We start from the raw sequence: 21,955 nt of genomic DNA, 5'->3' as shown, positions 1-21,955 counted from the left end.
TTCAACTTATGCTTCACTTTTAGGCTAAGTTGCCTACATCAGAAATTGCAGCAACGATCAACGAGTTCAGAACCCGCCACCTCTCTAAGCTAACTAAGGTATACAACTAGCAAAGCCATGCACGTGTATTTGCTATTAGTCAAGTGAACCTTTTTTTTTTTTTTTGTCATGTTTTCCTGATTGTAAGGTAGAGGGAAACTAGAATTGACCATGTCTCTGTATCATAAAGCTTATCGTTACTGTTCATCTCTGCAATTATGTGAAGCAAGTGGGAGCTCTCTTGGTTATGGATTTTCAAGGGTCATGTCTAAGCCCAAGACTTCAGGCTCAGATTCTTTAGATGAGAATCAAGTTACTGAAGGGACATTGGCAATATGAATAGTCACCCAATACAGACTAAGCAGAGCAACAGAGAACATGGCGACTTTCTATAGCTGGTTATTTGTTTCAATTCTTGTAACTTTACATAAATATATATGAGGAAAAAGAAAAGGATATGTACAAGAACAAAATTAAAATTAAAATTCTTCTACTTGCTTGAGAAACGTGCTACAATTCTGCATCTTCTTCTTTTCTCTCTGCTTTTTTTCATTTTGTTCTTAAAAAGAACGTGTTATACTAGCTAGGTTGGTTTCAGTTAAACCTTTTATAGATGAAAAGTGTAGTTCAGACATCGAACGCTTAACCGCATAAAAAAACATCTCTCTTATTGATCTGTTTTTCTTTCAGTTTATTTTTTTTTAGATCTGAACATCTTATAAAAAGTTTTAGATTCTTGTGGGTGCATGCTTCTTTGAATTTCTCATAGTTCATCTGCTCTGCATGACTGCATCTGCTACATAATTGAAGATTTTGCTTATTTGTTTCTACTCTGTAGTTTCCAATCCCTAGCTTTTTTAGCTTGTGAAGTATATATTAACTTGGTGGAGCTTGGTAAGCTATAGGTGTTGGTGGCTCTTCAGGCGGCATTAACAGTTATTGGTATCTTCACTATGTGCATTTCGCATATACAAATCTTCTCAGGGAGGCTCAGAAAACCTGTAAAATAATTTCTATAAGGTTCCATCTGTTCCTTCACCAATGTCAAATAGAAGCGCATCCTGAGTCCGTTTGCAAGTTACACCTTTCCCTACCGTCTAATTCTCTAGCTTCTTTCTTAAGCAGAGTTTATGGCTAAGGGTTCATCTAACAACAATGTTACTTGGCGATATGGAGGTTGAGGCTCGAGTTCTCAGCTATCAGTATCTAGAACCCATCAAATGTCTCTTTTTCCCAGTCTTCCTAAATGATGTATTGTATGCATTATATGGTACCTTGTAACCTTAATTCCCTCATATCCGCCGAAAAGAACTACCCAAGCTAACAGCTTAAAAGAGAATGTCGCGAACCATTGAGTGTGTGAAGGTGCTCTCCTGCCCGCTACAACATCTTCGTGGAGTAGCTTGGCTAAAGATTATCCAACCTAGCAGTGCAAAGAGAAAGTAGGCAGCCATTGAGTGTGTGAAGGTGCTCTCCTGCTTGCTACGTTTATTGCACTTCTGTTGGTTGCTATCATCTTTTGTCGGTCAGCACTAGGTTTGAACAGAATCTATGGGTATACAGGAATTCATAAGTGTAATTATTTCCCACCCTAATGCCTTCTCTTAATCCATCATGTTAACTATGGATCCCCAGTGAGTAGTGGTTTTTGCACCACCACCACCACTACCACCCTGAGTAAGAGTTGATGAATCGGATCAGAGACTTATTCCAAACACCATGTATATCCTGACATGGTGTATCACATGCCAATGCACAACCACGAAGTGCCTCAAACTTAACAAAATAAAACGCAGGATATTAAGTAATGACCATATGCACTAAAACTTAACGCTTAAATCTATAAAGATACTTTAAGAAAGCATTATAATTAACGACAACAATATACAATAAGTGAAGTATTTAGCATCTTTAAATTCCATTATCGCTCAATGCACTAATATGAAATTCTATTTCAGAATGAAGGAACGTTCATACTACTGGGATCAGAGAGGAGATAGAGCATGAGAAAAGTAGTAGTAAAATGTGGAGAGAGAGAGAATAGAGAAAGAGTAGGTCACGTGAATTTGTGAGGTCCGGATTTTATTTTCTACAGGAAGTCCGCATAAGAGCATTTTTGAAATAGAACTGCTACAAATTTGCCATTTTTTTTTAAAGAAAATGTCTCAAGTTATATGTCAGAGAGTCCAATGTCGATGCCAATGCTAATGCTAAAAAGTTGTTGAAGGTTAGATGGCTATGCTTTGATGCCTTCATCTAACACTGCTAGCGTTATGGTTTTGCATTTAGCAGTGCATGTTTGCTAACTTGAGTTGTTTATTGTTCATGAAATTTGTAGTAGTTCTATTTGTTTGAAGCATTGTTTGTTTACAATTCATCGTCTAATCGATTGAATGTTTGTTGGTATATAATTGGTACGTGCATGCTTTACAGACACAAAAACATCAAAAGAAAGCCTTCATAGTCGATAGTAAAGCTATGGAACACCTTAAACACACATTAGATTTTTGCAATAATGTTTTCCACATTGGTGTATGGCATTGTAACTTATACTGTTGTTAGGGTTCACTTATGATGAGTATAATGTGTGAACCTTTTATTTTCTTAATTTTTTGAACATTATTTATTATTTGTAGTAAAATGTTTTATTAGTGACCTTCATTGAATTGCGCACTTCTTTTAGCACTTTGACAGGGTTGAAATTGAGGTCGTTCTAAGTTGAACATAGATATATAGTGATAGTGTTAAAGCTTAGTGGTAATTTGAAGTTGAGATGGTGAAGGCTATGGATAAGATGAGAGATTATTGATGAGATTGAAGGTTGTCGAAGCATTGGTATCAAATTGAACGCATTGGTCTTGTTTTTTTTTTTTAATCGACTGTTAAAAAAATTTAGTACAAAATTATATGTAATGCTGGCTTCTTACATTAAGTGACAGTAACGTGGCCATTTTCTTTCTTTGCAATTGTTATACTTGGTTCATTATTTTCTGCCGAAGGCATTGTAGAAGCTTTTTAAACGTATCTTAAAACGAGGCAAAACTGAAAATGCAATTGGAATATTTTTTTTTATTAACTTTTGTTTAATTAGCAATTTATAGACAATTTGAGTTTCGTCGGTACATATAATCAATCACGTGCAAATCACGTGCACTTTTGGCTAGTATATATAACTATATCTTTATTGTCTTTTACGGAAGAAGAAAATAATAAAAATAACTCAACTGTTAGAATATAACCAAACAAAGTTTGTCTAGAAACAGGACAATACATATAATATATGTGCAGCTTCTGGCATGCATGCATTTCTCACTTCATTGTAGCATATGGCAGATATTATTGCAGAAACAGATAAATAAGATAATGTGGATTGTAAGTGGCTAAGTGCGACAGTGTGTAACCGTTAATCAGTTATAGCAGAAACATTCTATGTCCATTTCAACATATGGATCCTGATTGTATTTTGCACACAGCACACACTATAAAAAAATTGGAAATCTATAAGAACAGCTTATCTCCAACTCTGAACTCCGTTAAGCACCTAAATCAGTTCAAAAGAATAATCTACATGGAAACAATTAAAATCAAGCAGAGATGGACAAATCCTAATTAATTATTATTCTAGACTGTAGAAGAAAATAACAGATACAACAGACAACAAATATTGAAACCTAGGAGAATAAACCTCATTTTCAGCAAACTTGATGTATTATATTAGACGACGCATACATGGTTTTCTTGTCCAATCAGTTAACGTTTTTCCCTCCCAAACTCTTTATTGTTCCCATTTTCCCAACATCTTTTCCAGCATTGGTGGTGGCTCTTCTTCAGGCATAATTTTCTTCCCCTTGAAGATTGCCCTAACTGGTGGCTTTGGGGGCGTTCCATGATGCTTAAATCATGATATGTTGTTCTCTACTGCTTCAATAAGTGTTTTTAGCTTCTTGGCTGATATATTCTTGTTGGTAACCAAAGCAGAGGAAGCAGTTCTCTTCCACATTGTTCATTGGCAATGGCCAATGGGGGTATAGTATGTAATGGATCGGAGAGACTAGCTGGTTTTTTTAAGAGTTTTCTTCTTGTTTTTAACCTGTCTCCGCTTTCCTATTGCATCCATGCAGGCAAAGTAGTGAAGTAAGTGACTCAACAATAATAATCATCCTCCGCCATCTTCTCAATCTAATAATGAGGATCAAATAGAAGGAAGTGAGGTTACTTGAGGGGGAAGAAATTTATTTGAATTAGAGAGTTTATAATTTTTGTGGTCCAACGGTTGGACTTCTAGAGTTGCATAGAGCAACTCCATGTCTCCATTATACAGCCCTTTAAAGTATCGAACAAAATTTCTAAATTCCGTCTATATTCCGATATGTCTTGGCATCTTGTGTTTCTTCATTCTCTTCTATAAAACCCTTGAAAAACCCTGGGCAACCACTCATTTCTCAAAATCTCCGCAAACCCAACCATGAATCGTGCAAAGGGGATTCTTGCATCACTCAGACTCATGAACTCGTTCCATTTAACTCGGTCTCTCAACACTCAGGTGACTCAGTGCTCTAACTTAACCCCTTTTTTTTCTCCATCCTCGTTTCTGCAAAATCAAACTTGTAACTTAAGTTTCCACAACACTTATCAGAAATCATACTTTTCCTCAACACCCAGTTCTGTTGTTGAACTTTTTCGGACCAGAGAATGGTCTGAAGAGTTGAAACAGGAGTTAGAGAAAGCACATTTAAGTACACTGAGTCATGAGACTGTTTTATATGTTTTGATGAAATTAGACCAAGAACCACTTAAGGCTTTAGATTTTTTTACTTGGGTATGTTTTAGAAATGGGTTTAAGCCTAGTTTTACGGTTTATAGTTTAATGCTTTGTGTTTTGGGTTGTAAGGAAACTATTAATGAGTTTTGGTGTTTAGTTAAGAGAATGTCTGATGAAGATTGTGATATTGATGAAGATACGTATTCGACTGTGTTGGGTAATTTTAAGGCAGCGAAGATGATTAATGATGCTAATGCTTTGAATGAATACTTTACTAAGGTGACTCGAGATAGTGCTAGTAATGCAATTGTGAAAAGTGTGGCTGAAGTGGTTCTAGAATCGGATTGCGATGACAATGTGAAAAAGAAGTTATGGGAACTTAAGGTTACGTTGTCGGAGAGTATTGTGTTAAGGATTTTAAGGGCTCTTGGACAATGCCCTTTAAAGGCTTTATGTGTTTTCCGATGGATGGAAGAGGATATGGGTTATAGTCACAGTGCTATTACATATAATGGTGTTTTACGGGTTCTTGGTCGACAGGAATCGGTTAACGAATTTTGGAGTGTAGTCAAGGAAATGGAGAGTGCTGGTTATGATATAGATATGTTTGCATATAGAAGACTGTCTAAAAACTTTCGAAGAAATAAGATGATAAAAACTGCAGTGGAGCTTTACGAAGTAATGATGGATAGCCCTAATAAGCCCTCATTGGAAAGTTGTAGAATTCTTCTATGGATGATCTCATTAGACAAAAACACAGATATCGATTTGGCATTTAGAGTGTTCAAGAAATATGAAGCAACAGGATATGCTCTCTCTAAGGCTGTTTACGATGGGATCCATAGGTGTTTGACCAATGCCGGGAGATTCAATGAAGCAGAAATGATTTTGGAGACCATGAAAACTGCGGGTCATGAACCAGACAACATCACTTACAGCCAGGTTCTCAATGGACTTTGTACTTCAGAGAGGATGGAAGAAGCCTATAAATTGTTGGATGAGATGGAAGCACAAGGATGTATTCCCGATCTTAAGACATGGACCATTTTGATTCAAGGACATTGCAACGCCCGCGACATTGATCAGGCAATGAAATGCTTCACCAAAATGTTGGAGAAGAAAGTTGATGTTGATGCTGATGTTTTGGAAGTCTTGGTAAATGGTTTGTGTGGACAGGGAAGGGTGGATGGTGCAAACAATTTGGTCATTGAGATGGTTGATAAGGCCAACATGAGACCATTAGTAGCTACATACAAAAATCTGATTCAGATTTTACTAAGAGAACGTAAAATTAAAGAAGCGACGAATCTTCTTTGTTTAATGAAGAAACACAACTTCCAAACCTCTCTGAGACCATTTTACTATTTTATATCAAGGACTGGGACGGTGGATGATGCAAGTGAATTCTTGGAGATATTGAGCACAAAGCAATACCCATCTTCTGCGGCGTACTATCTTCTTTTAAAGTCGTTTTTGAAGGAAGGTAGGCAATCTGAGGCCCAAGATTTGCGTTCCAGGAGTCCTGCTCATATCAGCAACCATGCTGACATTGGAAAACTTTTTGCTTCTGCTTGAATAGTTGAACTTATATGCCAACGAATCAGACTGCGTCCTGATTGTAATATTTATTTTGTCTCTGATATTTATACTGGATACTGTTTAACTATGCTATCAATATCGGATTAATCGGCCGATTAATCGCATATCGCTCGTAAGCCGATTAGTTTTTACCGATTTTTTAACCTTTTCTCACCGAACCGATTTAATCACCGAATTGACCAATTAATCGGCCGAGATGACCGATTTCTCGCTAAACCGAGAAAAAAAATTATTGAAAATATCGGTTCTCTATCTAAAAAAATACGTAAAATTAACGAATTAGATTCTTAAACCGTATTAATAATAATATAACCCAATTAATACACAAAGATAAGAGTTTACTTATTTTCCCCTCCTTAACGGAAAGTTAAATATACAAATTATTGTATTATCTCTCTAATAAATATTATCGCTTCTCAATCTCCTTATTCCTATAAATATTTAACGTAATATTTGTGTTTGACATATCTGTAGTACTCCAAAATTGAGCTAGTTAGATGTGATTATGAGAATTTGATATTTTTTGTTGTATTTCGAATAATTATTTAGAAATATTTGGTATGATTATACTATTATATATTTTGAAAACGTCAAATATATACATCCGATATAACCGATTAAATCACCGATTAATCACCGATTAACCGATTAATCGCATATCGCTCCTCAACCGATTAGTTTCGAAAACCGATTTTAACTACTTAGCTGTTTAATGAACTTCCAGTTAGGCCATTTCTGTTTCCTGTTTCCGATTGTTTCAAAGAATGAAAAGGCGACTAAACAAAATTTCCAAGGATGCATTTTAAATTTTTTATTTTCTACCTTGATTTCACATGGTCTTTTATGATTTCTTTTTCAGATTGATTTGGATGCTAGTTTCCATATGTGTATTTTTTCAGTGGCCAGAAGTCATAAACTATTTGGGGGAATGGATACACCTGGACGGACTGGACTGGCCAGTGACCACGTTGTTGTCTTTATCTCCCTCAACTGCGACTTCGCCTAAAGGAGCTTACAAATTTATCTTGGCTTGTTTATCGTTAAAGGCTTCTGATACGTATTTTGTGATTTCTTACATCAAATATTCCCCCCATTTGTTATAAGAGCTAGCGTGTCACAGAATAAGTTGGTATTCTTTTCAAATTATTCATCACTCCTAGGGATGTCCATTCTGCCCGAAACCCGCCCAAAACCCGAAAAAAAACTGAACCCCCGCCGAGCCGACAAAACCCGAACTCGAACCCGGACCAAAATACATAGGGTCGGGTTTGGTCACACTATCTAAACCCGACCGACCGAACCCCGACCGATAATTTGGCCCTAAACCCGTTAAAAGGGTTAAAAGCCCAAATCATATCCGGACCGAACCCGAACCCAAAACCCAGGTTATATAGGGTAAAATGCCCGACCAAAACCCGAAACCGAACTGCACCATAATTCCCAACAACTATATTTTCATTTATTATCTATTTATCTTCAACAAACTTTTAGTCTTTTTTGCTCATTACTATTTACTTTTTGGTCTTGAAGACAAATTACCTTTGGCCGTACCTTTTACTACTCTTCTCTTCCCCCAACAACTCTCCAAGAACAAGACAACCCAATCACACGCGTTCATGATGAAGAGATTGGTGGGTTTGATGGTGCTTCTTAAGTTTGCATTCACTCGTAAAATTTGCGGCCCTCCTCAAATATCTCTTTCTAAATGTGGTCACCAAGGCCGAAGCAAATCAACAGGTCGGATTCACACCACCACAAAGAACCGAACTCCCAAAAGCCATCAATCTTATTGTCAAATCAACAGTCGATTCACACCACCACAAGAAGTCGAAACTCCCAAAAACCATCAATCTTATTGAGTTATTGTTCTTGGAATTGCTTTCATTGCTTTTACCTACTTTTCTTTTCTTTTGCTTTTCAAAAATGCAATCCGTATGTTTTGAATCTTTGATGACCGTGATGGCTTTACGATGTTAAAGTTAAAACGATCAAATCCAATAAAAGAAGATGGCTTTTGATTAATTAGATGAAAAAAGAGGTTTTTCTTGAGATCTAATAACCGAAAATGGCGTTCTCGATGAAGAGATTTAATATTCTTTTATTTCATATATTTCGGGTTTTACCATACCCGAAACCCGAACCCGAACCCGACGGGTACCCGAAATATAGGGTTAGGATAGGGTTTGGTCACATGTATCCAACAAATACCCGAATCCAAACCCGACCCACAAAAAATAGGGCCGGGCCCGAGTAACCTGATACGCGTTCAAAACCCAAAAAATTGGGTTCGGGCCGAGTCGGGTACCCGTTTGGACATCCCTAATCACTCCCACACTAAAGTGCGGCCTGAAAACTCATTGGCGAGTACATTAGCCATGCAGTATGCAGTAATTACTCATTAGTAGCAGCCTGAATTTACCCAAGAAATTGCGTGAAGAACATGAAAAGATGATCAGAAAACGTAATACGAGAAAATGAAAATGGACATGTTTGAGAGCAATATGTTTAAACCTACAATCAGTCTTGCTGGGCAAGCCTCTCCTGCGGGCGAAAGCAGTGGTTCTCCTCAGTGTTTCTCCTCCACTTACCAACTTAGATCTATCTCTTTCTCAAACCCTAGTCTCTCACACTCAAATCTTACCTCTCCTACAACCTAAACCTCGTAGACTATTTTCGATCTCCTAACTGGAAGTGATGATGAAGAAGAAGAAAAAGAAAAAAAGCTTCTCTTTTTTCGTCTCCTATGTTTGTATATAGGGGTTTCTCTAACCCTTTGGAAGATCGGCATTGGTCTTGTTATGCAGTTTCTTGAGATCTGGGTTCTCCGATTTTTGAAGATCTTATCTTGTATGAAGACCATGAATAAGCCGGATCTAGGTTTTTGTGGGTGTTCTCCGTGGTGGTGTTTGGTTCAAAATTTGGTTCCTCTAAGTCTAGCATCTCTCAATCGGCGCCAATGTCATGGGTTCGTTCACTTTGAGTCCGTTTTTCCGGTTTGGTTTCAGATTTTGTTTGTCCAAAGCTATGGCTCTCTCCCTTTATCTATCCCCTCTCCGGATTGCTGGATTGGGTACCTTGGTTAGGCCACCGCTCATTTATTGGGCTTATGGTGGGGCGTTCTTTTTTGGAATTGCTAATCTGCCGCCTTTGTCGTGGAGTTTTATACTGTGCGATTTGTTTGTGGAGACTTTCGAGTCTTTACTCTGGGAGATCCAACACGGTGGATGTACGAGCAAGTTTGAAGCTGGTCCGGAAAAGATGGGGTTTCCAATGTGGTTTTGTTGCTGCTGTTGGGTGCTTGGATTTGGTGGAGTTTATGTTGAGAAGACAGGATGTTTAGTGTTCTTGTTTGCTACAGTTGTACTGATTACATCCTTGTTTTTCTTGCTTGCAGCTTATTGTCCTGAATGTAATGTTCTTATCTTTGAATGAATACAATCAGGCAATTATCAAAAAAAAAAGAGAGCAATATGTTTTGGTGGGACATATATCTAAACCCCTTTAAAGGAGCGTGCCCAAGCTATTAAGCCTGGCTTTAGCCGCCGTTACATAGAGGCTTTAACGAGCTAGCTTTCCACCGCCATACCATCTTACCACTTTCGAACACCTGGGCTTTTTAGCCTTCTAAGCCTTTGAGCTGTGATTCCGTTGAACTATCCAACCGGAATGTAACACGTTTTCTCTTAGCTACTTAAGCCTGGAAGCCGTCGTTCTACGCTGTTCTTATCTTCTGTGCTTTTAATCATCGTAATATAATATAGAAACCAAATCTCTTTTCTCGCTAAACTCAAAAAAATCAACTATTCTTCTCTTATCAGGAAACCCACAAATCTCCTCCACTCTTCCTTTCCTCGCTAAACCCAAATTACCCAAACTCTATTGTCGATGGATTCATCGCCTACTGTGTTTTTTTTTTTTTTTTGTTCAACAGGTTGTTGCACTATAGCTAAGTGGAACTTTTTTGTGTTTTAACTCTTTGCTGGATTTCTTTGAAGAAGAACAAACAAAGTCAGAATTTACAACTTGGGTGCTCTGTTCTTTGATTTTTGTGCGATAAATGCAAACCCATCCATTCTGTATCGATCGAACAATTTGTTCTTTTTAAATTACAAAATAAGCAGAAGAAGAAAGCAAGTAACAAGGTAAGAAGACTGTTTCTTTCATTGCTTATTGTTGTGTTCTTATTTGATTCATTATTTGATGTTTGTTGGAATGTTAGTTTTTTTTTTTTTTTTTTTTCATTTTTTTTACAAGGAACCATTCCGGACAGTCTATTGAGAATGAGTGATAGAAATGTCAGCTTTTTCCAATTCTTTTTGCTGTTGGTTTTGAAACCCACTTCACGGCAATTTGAGCCACTGCTCTCTTGCCACATCCTAACATGTGAGGATTTCGTCTTTGTCGTTAGGGTGTTCTGTCTTTGCTGTGCTTACAGCAGGGTGATTAGAATACATAGCTGCCAGTTCTAGAATATTCACAAGTTTGATGCAAGGTTAACTTTTTAATCCTTCTTCCATCGGTAGCTGTAGAATTGTTTGTACTGTGGAAATGGACTTTCTAAGTGGTTGGGGGTTCATGAGTGATAATGGTTTTCAGTTGTCATTTTGTAGCACGTGGGTTTTTGATTTTGTCATTGCATCTGACTATTTTGGTTGAGCCAAAGAAGTACATGAATGCTTAAGCTGAATCCCTTCTTAAAATACATTACAATTAAAGTTTTAATCCCCACTGCCTAGAGAGTACCTCCTTTTGTTTAATCATAAGTTTTTAGATTTGTTCTAGAAGTTATTATGCTTCTTATAAGAGGTGTTCGTGTGCAATGCTGCTTATGGTTATTAATAACGTCTGATTTACACTGACTATTTGTGGTGGAACAGGATATTGGCAACTGTGACATTCAAATGTTGGAAATATACTTTTAATTGTTTTTTTCCCCTGCTGAAAGTACATTCCAATTAATTAAAGTTTTCATCCCAACTGCCTAGAGAGTACCTCCTTTTGTTTAATCATAAATTTTTAGATTTCTTTTGTTGGTAATTAGGCTTTCAACAATTGACCCTTTTATTATTATTATTATCCTCTTTGAATAAAGAACGATATGTTTATTTACTTATGAATGTTTAGTTTATCTAATAAGTTTACATTTGAAAATAAGATACTTGATTCTTGAATTTCACTTTGTGGATTTCGAAATCTGACACTAGAAGTGATTATGCTTCTTATAAGAGGTGTTCGTGTGAAATACTGCTCATGGTTATTTAAAACGTGTAATTTACACTGACTATTTGTGGTGGAACAGGATATTGGCAACTGTGACATTCAAATGTAGGAAATAGCTGAAGCTGTGGAGTTACCTTTGACGTATCATGATCTATACAAGTAGATCGGTATAGATCCTTCTCGAGGCGTGTCGTTGGGTCAGAGGTTGTGCAGAAGTATTTGGGCGAGGTACGATTTTAAGGGTGCAAAAATGGTCTGTCCACCTGTAACTGCTTTTGGCATACCTCTAAATTCTTTATAAACTTTTGAAGAAAGGCTTGATCAGTTGGAGATCCAGAGTCCCAGGTTAGTCATAACACCCTCAGTTTACTTATCTCATCACATTATTATCAAACTTCATTAAAAAGTAATAATGTTAGAATGTATGACACACATGCAAGGTAATGAACCTGCTCTTTCATTACCTTGGTCCAGGAATTTGCCTGCTTCATCAATTGTCCTTCTCAATGTGCTTACCGGAAATGTGGAATTGATGTTAGTTTATTTATTTATTTCAGATATTCATCTTCAAGGCATTGGTGCTCCCAAGCCTCAGAAAATTTTTTCTAGAACTGTACGTACTACCATATGTTGATGTAGTTTGATTGGGAGCTATTTTGTTTGCAAGGTCTATTCATTTCTTGGCCAAAGGACTACTACAAACACAGAATATATTCGTTTTGATTCTCTTTAGATCCACTGAATGGTGTACAGTTTTCTTTTTCTTTTTTGTTTTGTTTTGTAAACACATTAGTATCAATAAACCTATATTCAAGGATACATAAGCATGACAATGCCTTCAAGGCTGATCACCGGAATTTCAATCAGTTACAAACTTACAAAAATACTATCAAGCCTAATGTTCCAACATAAGGTTCATGACACACCCACGCCCAAAGGTTAGCTTTACAATTGCAAATTATTTGCTGGAAAACACAAAATCTGTTTTCAAAAGCTTTGGTTTCTCTCAAACCAGATACACCAAGTGACAGTGGGTGCTATGATTTGGCTGAGAAGCCTGCAGTACAATATAAATTAATGGCTTCCAGCTCTGCAGCTCAATATAAATCTTCATAGAATCTGAACCATACATGATATTGCAATTCACCATATACAAGCTAACAATAACGTGACACACCTAGTCAATTTTAATTCCGCAACAACGAGCAGTGTTTCCCATAATAACTTGTCCACTAATAAAAACCGCTTTCTTTTCCTTAGACAAAATTACACTGACGCTCTTGTTGCTTCTGCATTCACGGTGAGCTTGCCCTTTACACTTTATTTTTTATTTTTTATGTCAAATTAGTTCTTGGGTCTAATATTATATGTTGGGTTCAAGGTCCAACCCCGCAACTGTTTCGGATTTCCACCTTTATAATAACAATATTAACATCATGGGGCATTATTAGTATTTACTCTGTGTTGAATATAGTAACAATATTAACTTACCTGTGATCGTCTTCTTATGTTTTGATTACTTGCATTGAGTCAATCCTTGTTACTGTAAGTAGTTACACTGAAGAAATTTATTTATCGAAAACCTAAAGAAGTATGTGCTAGATTATTTTGTTTTGTTTTGGCACATTTTTTGCGCTTCTAACGAAACGTGGTTCTTCTTTATCTTTCAGCTTAAGTCGAGATTTAAGAAGCCGTAATGGCTTCCCCATCAGGTTTCACACTATGTACCAAAACAAACTTGGCTTATAATTCTGTCCACTTGAACAAGTATTGGGTGTACTTATGTGATTTCTCATTTGCAGCTAGAAGATCGAAAGTTGATCAAACTACATGAAGCTGTTTTAGCTGAAATTTACGAAGAATCAAGAGTAGGTTTTTGTTCTTTCAGTTCTCTGTTTTTTGTGATATTAAATTTTCTTGTGATCTTTCTAACATTTATTAATGTTTATCAGAACTGGGTAAGGAGTTGGACAATGGGAAATGAATAGGGCAATTGCTCATGTTAAAGATTTATCTGGTCGAGGAGCTCTTCATCTTGCTGCTCATAAGGGAAAGCTTAATGTTTGCAAGTACTTGCTTGAAGAATTGAAACTTGATGTTAATGAAAGAGACATGGAAGGTAGTATTAAAGCCCAAAATTATAGAACTCATTTTTTTCTTTCACGAAATATCCTTAGTAATGATACCCCGCAACATATCATTGGAACATCTGACGAATATCTTTGGAACGCTGGTAAAGTTGGCTGGGATCTCTGCTTGTTAACCCTTACAAATAGATTGTAAATTTGTCAAGTATTAAGCCAATCAGTTGAACATATTGTTGGCACTCACTTGTTTGCATAAACGTTATTCATGAAAACTATTGAACATTATTTGTAAAGACTCAACCTATTTGAGTGCGAGTCTGGTGGAAAGTGACTGGCGTTACCTAGTCTTGCCTCCAAATTGAGTTTCAATTCCATGAGACTGTCACTTGCTCTATTTGGCATTTCATGTTAGAGTTATTATATTGACAAAGCTGATATTGATGGTTATATGATAAATGCTGCAAATGCTGCTTATTTTAGTTTATTCTTTTTATTGTTTTGTTCTCCAGGCGGTACTGCTTTGTGTTATGCTAGTGATCATGGGCATTTGAGCACTGTAATATATCTCATTGAGAATGGTGCTGATCCTGCTGTTTCAAATGAAGATAATGCCACTGCTTTGCATTTGGCTACCTCAGAGGGTTTGGTACTTACTTTGACTTTTTGTTTTTGCATTTGATTCTAACAAAGCCCTTATTGTGTAGTACTGTTAAAATAAAAAAATTGCTGTGACATTATGACAGAGTTGGAATTTATGGTGTTAAGTAAATCGAACTGCTTAACTTCCAAACTCTTTTCAATTAGTTAATATGCTCATCTATCTTTCTATCTTGATTGGGCAGCCATAATTTTAATGAAGAAGCAGAGAGATACTACTTTTATTCTTTTTTGCCAATTGAGCAATAATAGGGTATTAATAGAAAGATAAGAAAAATAAGAATCCACTCCCGGTGGACTCAAAACCACAGTCGCCTGATTTACTAGTCTCATCTCCTTCTTACTCGATCCAGACATAGGCGCCTGTAGAGCGGATCTTGTTCAGAAACAGATACAATAACTTAGGCTTTTCAACATCTGAACGAAAAAAAGGTTCTTCAAGAAAAAGGGAGAGTAACTTTTATATTAAAATTCTCATTGCCCCCAAGTTCTCAAATGAGGGGGAAGGAATTATAAAATACTTGAAGTGACCCTGACAAGGAATCCAGCAGCATTCAATGCAAAACCAGGGAGTTAAAGTGTACTCGCATTTGATAAGGGGTTCTCTTACCTCTAAATCCACACACTCCAACAAGTACTTAACTAGTTAAGGTCTTGTGACATTGATTGTTTGATTTTTCCTTTTTCTTCATTTCTTTTGTTTTGTTTCTTTCTTTGTTGTTTATTTTGCAATCAATCCAGTAAGAACTCTTTAGTTCTACTGTTGGGATATTTCAGAATACCAGTTCATTTTTTTACGCCAAAATGTGAAAGTATGTTCTCATTTCCTTTCCTTATTATTTGAAAATATAGTACTCTTTTTTGAAAAACCTTGGTTGGTACTTATATTGGATGATATTCCTATTATGATAATATCATCTCTTCCGATGTCTATAGCTTCTTATAACTTTTCCTTGGTTTGTTAAAATCCAACTGCTTGCTTTGGGTATTAATCGTTCTATTTGCCTGCAGGGAATGTCGAAATAATACAGGTGTTAATTTCCAGAGGTGCTGATGTGAATGCTTTTAGTGTTAACAGGACACCACTACAAATTGCTATACTACTTTCCTATCTTGATGCATTTAAGACCTTGTTGGATAATGGTGCCAATGTAAGTTGATGTTATTTACATTTGCCACATGTTTTCAACCTTGGAGAGTCTTTTTTTTTGCGTAAAGTTTAGTTGAATCTGGGTTTTATGTTGCATATTGTTTTACCTGTAAATCGATTGTTTGTCTTGAGGCTTTGTTAATATCATGTGTATGTGTATTGAGTATATAAGTGCTTTTTACAAACCTGGCCATTCATTTTGTTATTGTAATGTGATTACCAAATTTCAAAATTTGACCATGTGCTGTCTTGTCTTGTGATTCCAAAAGTTCATTCTGTGCTAGCTGTCATTTATTTCAATAGCTGCTGCATTACCAATCAACTTACCTAACTATTGCGAGCACCTCGACATTGCTGATATGGCTTGAATTTTACTGGTCTCCTCATACTTGCCTAAATCTTTGAGTTGGTATTTCTTCATTGGTTTATCTTATCGGTCGCCTTTCCACCCATTACTTCTGTAGGCTTTTGTTTGGTAGGTCTCCTTTCTGTACCAAACTTCGTACTTTCGGTTGTGTGTGCTATATGAACCTTGGGGATTATGGTACTACCAGATTTGTGCCCAGATCTATTTAATATGTCTTTTCAGGATACAGCTCTCACCATAAATGACACGTTTCTTGCTTTAGTTTATGTCTCACGTGTGAAACTTGACGAGTACCAGTTTCCATATGCTATTCACTTGCAATATGCTTTTCTTTCCTCTCTAACCGAGTAATGATAGCCAGAGTTTGTGCTTCTGGTTGCATATTAACTTCATCTATTAGATCAGACATCCTCCATTCCCCTCGTGTTGATTCTTGGTATGGTATCATTTATAAGCGCATGTGGGTCTGTCTTTCACTGCAGCTTCAAATATTGTTGATGCTCCTGTGGTTGCTCCCTCTATCTCTGCTCCTAATCTCTCGTACTACTCATGATGCCTCTTGAACGTTCTGAGAAACTATCTTTTTTTTAAACTGTTTTCCCCTGAATATGGAGGTATATAAATATACAAGAGATGATTTTGAACCAAATCATATACAGTTATGAAAACATACACGAAAATAATGTCAGAAAAATAAAAATGCACTTAAGTTAATCCAATGTTATCATGGAAACTGCGATGGTGCAATTGCATTCTCACTTGCACATGGCACACATGACAAGCGCGTTATTTCCTCTTCTCTTGTTGGTGTTGTGGACTTGTGGTGCACTGTGTGAGAGGAAGAGAGGTAATTGCATGCTTTAATTCTTTTCTCTTCATCTGATCTTCTTCTGGCCACTCTTTCTCTTTCTCTGCTTATATGATGTGCAATCTGCTTTATTTTCATTATTGTTTTCTGCTCCTCTCTTTGTTGTTTTTTGTCCTCTTCCTCTTCTTCCCTCTTTTTCTTTTTCTCCTCTCTTCTTTTCTGGTGTTGCTACCTGCAAATCTTTTTTCTCCTCTCTTAAGTTCGCTGTAATACAATCATGATTCTGGGTGGTTATACCTTACTGCTTTTTCATCACTATAATTTTAGTTGATGATAAGAGCATTCTTTTGCTCAAATCAATTTTTGGTGTTTGAATCTATTTAGACACATTCTTTTTACATTTTTCGTTAATCATTTCATTGTTGTTCGTTGATTTGATTCTGGTTGGTGATTACACGTCAATGTTCCTTTATGTGTTGTGTGCTTGTTCATCAAAGCGTTTGTGGTATCTGAGTTGATACTTCATTTGGTATTTGTAATTTGCATTGGTTTAGATTGAGGACTAAATGTACAGATTGAGGACTCGTGCATCATTTTTAAGTTGGGAAATGTTACTGTTGCTCAAATTGCTTATTGGATGATCATTGGTTATGAACTATGACTTACTTTGGGTAAGGGTTATGGCTTGTTAGTGTTTTTTTCTTTTTTTTCTTTTTGTTTCTTAAAGCTGGGTACATTGTAAGGGTAGTAGTGTGACAGAGTTTCAAGTGGAAATTACTAAATTACAGGAAATTCTACTTCAGAAGAAACTCCTTCCACACATTCAACAAATGGCCTGGAAAAGCAATTTCCAAGAGAGTTTCCCTTTTGATGAGAGGTTTAGACAGTAGCAATCTCGCACAATGGTCACTGAAAGGCCGTGCACGTGTAAATTGTTGCTGCTTCTGAAGCTTGTAAGGAAGCCTTCCCACAATGCTTTAGCAAACTGGCAGTCTCGGATAAGGTGTTGAATGTCCTCCTTTTTCTGTCGACACATTGTACATGATAGATTGTTTGGGAATGATTTCCATTGTAGTTAGCTCAGTTTGTCCTTTTGCAAGTTGTCTGAAGCAGATGAGCTTTTGGTTATTTGGGGTTTATGATGCTTAAAGGAACCAAAAAGCCTTTGTAGCCTTGCAGGGAAATACTCGGAGCCTCAGAGAGCCTTGTTAGCACAAAGGAGCAGTTTATCTCAGCCAGTACATTTGTGCACAAAAGAGCACAAATGACTTTCTTGTATTCTGTTTGAACTCCTTTTTTTGGAAAGGGTAAACGGAAACGCCTTGTTTTTAATACCAGATACTATTAGGTGATGAATTCAAGTCTGTTTACATGCCTTTCCAAAGTAATCAGCTTGTTTTCCGAGTGTATTTGTGCCTTTCTTAGTATGTCATTTATCTACGGGAATATGCCTAGATTGTTTCTCTTCCCACACATTGTTTCTTCAAAGTTCAAACAGGGAATTGATTGGTTTTTTGTGTTGTTAATGTGCAGCCAAACCTTTTTGCTACTCTTTTCCCTAGCCCTTTGGATTACTCTATATCTACAAGCACAAGGTTATTAGAATGCACAAAATCCTTGCTTCAGGTATGAAACAACCTCCACTAAGTGAAATTTATATCATGATTGTGTGTTTTTAAATGCTTGGGTTTGGTAAAATCCTGTGAAAGTTGTTCAGTTGTTTTCCAGTTTACCTGGAAGTGGTGAATATTGTCAGAGTTTTCTAGACTTGTCCACACAATCCCCCTCCCCCAACACACAAGCCATGGCCATCCGATCTACTTCAAAATCTTAAGGGAAAGGTCCGATGGACAATATATTTGGAAAGTTCTTAATAGTGCAGAAGAATAGCTTCTGATTCAAGAGTGGAGGGGAGCCATTGGCTTCAATTTGTTTGAATTTTTTTGTTGAACTAGTTTTTTGAATTGGGACCTTGGATTCTAATGAGTAGTTATAAGGACAATACTGAAACTCATGGAAACTTCTCTTGTCTCTATTGTTATGTAACAGCTATGGCTTCTATGCCAGCTTTCAGTTGGTAATTCATAATTGCTATTGGTTTACTCTGTCCGTAGGCTTCTATGTCAGCTTTCAGTTGGTAATTCATAATTGCTATTGGTTTACTCTGTCCGTAGGCAGGTGCAGATCCAAATGGTATATCGTGAGGGAAAACACCTTTAGGAACTGCAGCCAACCCCCCCACACACACACACACACACACACAATTATATTAAACAGTTTTAAACATCCTCTTTTTAAAGTTAATCTTTGTTTTCACATGCTCTGGTTTTACTATAACCACTTTGTTGAATTGACATTGCTTGCTTATACATATTTTTAATTTCTTTTGCTTGTGGCTAACATTATGTGGTCATATGGTGGAGTCAACCAGAAAGATATCAATGTCTTAAAACACTTAAAACATGCTAGCAACATTGTTGAGATGTTAGTATGGTCCCACATGGGATAATTAACACCATGCATAGTAGTATGTAGTTGATGGGGCCGCGCTGCTCCACTCATTGCCAATAGGTTTTATGTTGGGTGCTCCAAACTTTGACGTGGTATAAAAGCAAGCTATTTTATTTGTCTCAAAGGACCCGTGTACTCCACGTCACCCAAGTATGATGGTCGACGTGGGGATCAAGTAACACCACACGTGAAGGGGCTTGTCTGTGATGTTATTTTATTCTCACATAAGAGCTAAAAATATCATGTGATACTTATTGACCTTTGAACATTGTATGTGAACTGTTAACAGATGGGTTTGAAGCCAATAGAACTTGCTGCACAGAACAGATATCATCGAGAAGTTGAATATATTTTTCCTGTTACCTCTCCTATTCCAACTTGTTCAGACTGGAGCATCCCAGGAATAATGAAGTATGTATATTCTGAACAAGCCAAGAAACAGATATATCTTTCTTTCTTACTTTTTCTTTATTATTTCCACCTTTCTTATGTAATGTTGTATGTAGCCTCTCTTCATTTGTTGTAAATAGTTTTAAGAATAGCTTGACATAGACTTTGTGTAATGTTCTTCGGCACTCAAAACCTGTTATATGGCCTAATGCTAGTTTACTCTGGATATTTATAAAATGTGACTGATTTGTTTTGTATAGTTATTTTAGTGAATATCGTGTTGAATGTTGTCCATTGCCTTTTAGTTAATACTGAATATTGTTCATTGACCATTTTAAAATAGTGATTTATATAGGTATTATAGTTATTCATCTTTACTTGTCTCTGTGTTGTGTGTTCCTTGTTCTACAAAGTGGAAACATATTTGAATTTGGCGGCTGGTAGGGATTTTTTAACCATCTAATGTACCCATAAACTGATCCTACCTTAAAGTCAAATTAGAATATGTAGTTCTGAAAACAGTGGGGTGCTTCGTATAGCTGAACGAATCTTGCATCTAGTAATTCCTCCAGTTGCCTTCATTCTTTCAAGTTAGGTCAAAACTGCACTCAAGTCCTCAGCCTGACACGGCCATACTGGCCAAAAAATCCATCAAAATAAGGCCCTCACACATTTGAGGGCCGTCTCGTCCTGGCCCCAAGCATTGGAGGGGTGGTTAAAGGCCTAGACTTTGAAGCTTCCGCCTGGCCCAAATGCAGCCCCTCTTGTACCCCTCATAGACCCCTCAACACTTATAAGTAAAATTATTTATTTTTAGTAACTTCTATCGTTATACCATAAATACTTTGAAGAACATGATAAAAGGCAACTAAATCCGGGCTTCATTATTATTACATTCTAATCATTTTATCATGCAAAATATGTTTTTACTTGTAAATGCATAAATGAATCTATAGAAAAATCAATTAAGCATTACACCAAAATGATTGTTTGCTAAATAAGAATTGTAGAAAGTGAAAGAATTGAGAAGAAAATGATTTTACGTGGTTTGGCATATTTTGAGTGTGCGTCCACAAAGAAGAGGTTGTATATTACGATAATTGTTGTGTAGAGATTACAATGGAGGAGATGAGTGGATGTTAATTGTAACCCAAGTAGAAGATGTTTGAGGGAGAGAAGCCATCCGAACCTTATGAGTAATTATTTTGTTAAGAAAAGAAGATGTGCTACGTTGTAGTTGTAGTTGTAGTTGTAGTTGTAGTTGTAGTTTATCTATTATTTTTTTTATTTTTTATTTTTTATTTTTTATTTTTTTTTTTTGTCATTGTTTTTTGTTATAATAAGTATATTGATTTTATAAATTTATACTATATTTGCTTCTAATGATGGTTACTTTATATCCATTTGAATTTGAACTCATGCATGATATTGAATGTAGGCCGTAGAATTGGACCCCTCCGATGCAACTGCCTTATCAAAGAGGAGCTTTAGTTTGGTATGTCTTGGAGATGGTGAAGAGGCTTGGTCTGATGCTAAAGCTTGCATAAAACTGAGGCCTGACTGGCCAGAGGCATACTACAGAGCTGGAAGGGCATTATCCGCACTTGAGGTATATGAAAGTTTTTTGTGTCCTTTTATTGAAAAAATTGCTTGTTCTAAACTTTGGAGTTCTTTCCTTATTATTGCAGAAGTTTGACGCTGCTGCGAAAATGTGATCCTTGTAACAAATCGCTCCAAGATGCATTGAACTCCTTAAGTTTCACTTGATGAGTAAGCTTAGAATTACACCTTTATAAGAGAGAAGTTTTATGACGTAGTTCGTTGCTGCCATTTTTTAAAGTTGGACCTTGACATCCATGTTAATGTATGACCATATCAATTAGGTCAGTCGAAGGATATCCAATCAGTTTGAAAGTCAGAAGGTTATTGTTTTTGCTTTTGGTTTTGTGCTATTCTTTCTTCTTTTTTGTGTGATGTTGTCAAATTTTGTTTAACTGATAAGCTGATATAGATGGAGCACAAACCCAATATTTAGGTTTTATTCTGAAGATCTGCCGTATAACATGTATTTAGCATGTAATGTCGTGTGTATCAACCCAATTTTTGTACAAACCGATGCACATTTTCGCTTGTTATTCACTAGATTGTGTTCTTCAAGCGGTTATTAACCTGATGAGCTCAGTAGGAAAGTCGTGGCTTGCAATATGACTCTAGTTGCTACTTCTTTGGTATCTATTGTCTTAGCTTGTGATGCTGAACCAAGTTTAGTGTTGTTTGGGTATTACTGCACATCTGAGTTGGGTTGATAACACCTAACGACTTGGTCTTCTCTTTGTTGTAATTTCCAAAAGAAACTATTGTTTGA

The 21,955-nt window shown here is 36.5% G+C and overlaps 2 protein-coding genes across 2 annotated transcripts; both read left to right on the top strand.

Annotated features, from left to right (window-relative positions):
* The first annotated feature begins 4,966 nt into the window (after nucleotides 1–4,966).
* Nucleotides 4,967–6,376, top strand: LOC147492856 (pentatricopeptide repeat-containing protein At3g48250, chloroplastic-like). Its single transcript, XM_086567667.1, has one exon. The coding sequence runs from the start codon at nucleotides 4,967–4,969 to the stop codon at nucleotides 6,374–6,376; it is 1,410 nt and encodes a 469-aa protein (XP_086423793.1).
* Nucleotides 6,377–9,968: 3,592 nt separating this feature from the next.
* LOC147492855 (uncharacterized) lies at nucleotides 9,969–21,419 on the top strand. The gene is made up of 12 exons (XM_086567666.1): nucleotides 9,969–10,542; nucleotides 11,700–11,965; nucleotides 12,178–12,233; nucleotides 13,291–13,332; nucleotides 13,423–13,488; nucleotides 13,573–13,739; nucleotides 14,217–14,348; nucleotides 15,376–15,515; nucleotides 18,223–18,315; nucleotides 19,490–19,615; nucleotides 21,029–21,199; nucleotides 21,279–21,419. Exons 6-12 carry the CDS (start codon nucleotides 13,601–13,603, stop codon nucleotides 21,303–21,305), a joined length of 828 nt encoding a protein of 275 aa, XP_086423792.1. The 5' UTR covers nucleotides 9,969–10,542; nucleotides 11,700–11,965; nucleotides 12,178–12,233; nucleotides 13,291–13,332; nucleotides 13,423–13,488; nucleotides 13,573–13,600; the 3' UTR covers nucleotides 21,306–21,419.
* The last annotated feature ends 536 nt before the right edge of the window (nucleotides 21,420–21,955 follow it).

The sequence above is a fragment of the Coptis chinensis genome, chromosome 6, assembly GCF_015680905.1.
Source record: "Coptis chinensis isolate HL-2020 chromosome 6, ASM1568090v1, whole genome shotgun sequence".
NCBI classification, from domain to species: Eukaryota; Viridiplantae; Streptophyta; class Magnoliopsida; order Ranunculales; family Ranunculaceae; genus Coptis; species Coptis chinensis.
This window is presented reverse-complemented; position numbering and strand designations above follow the sequence as displayed.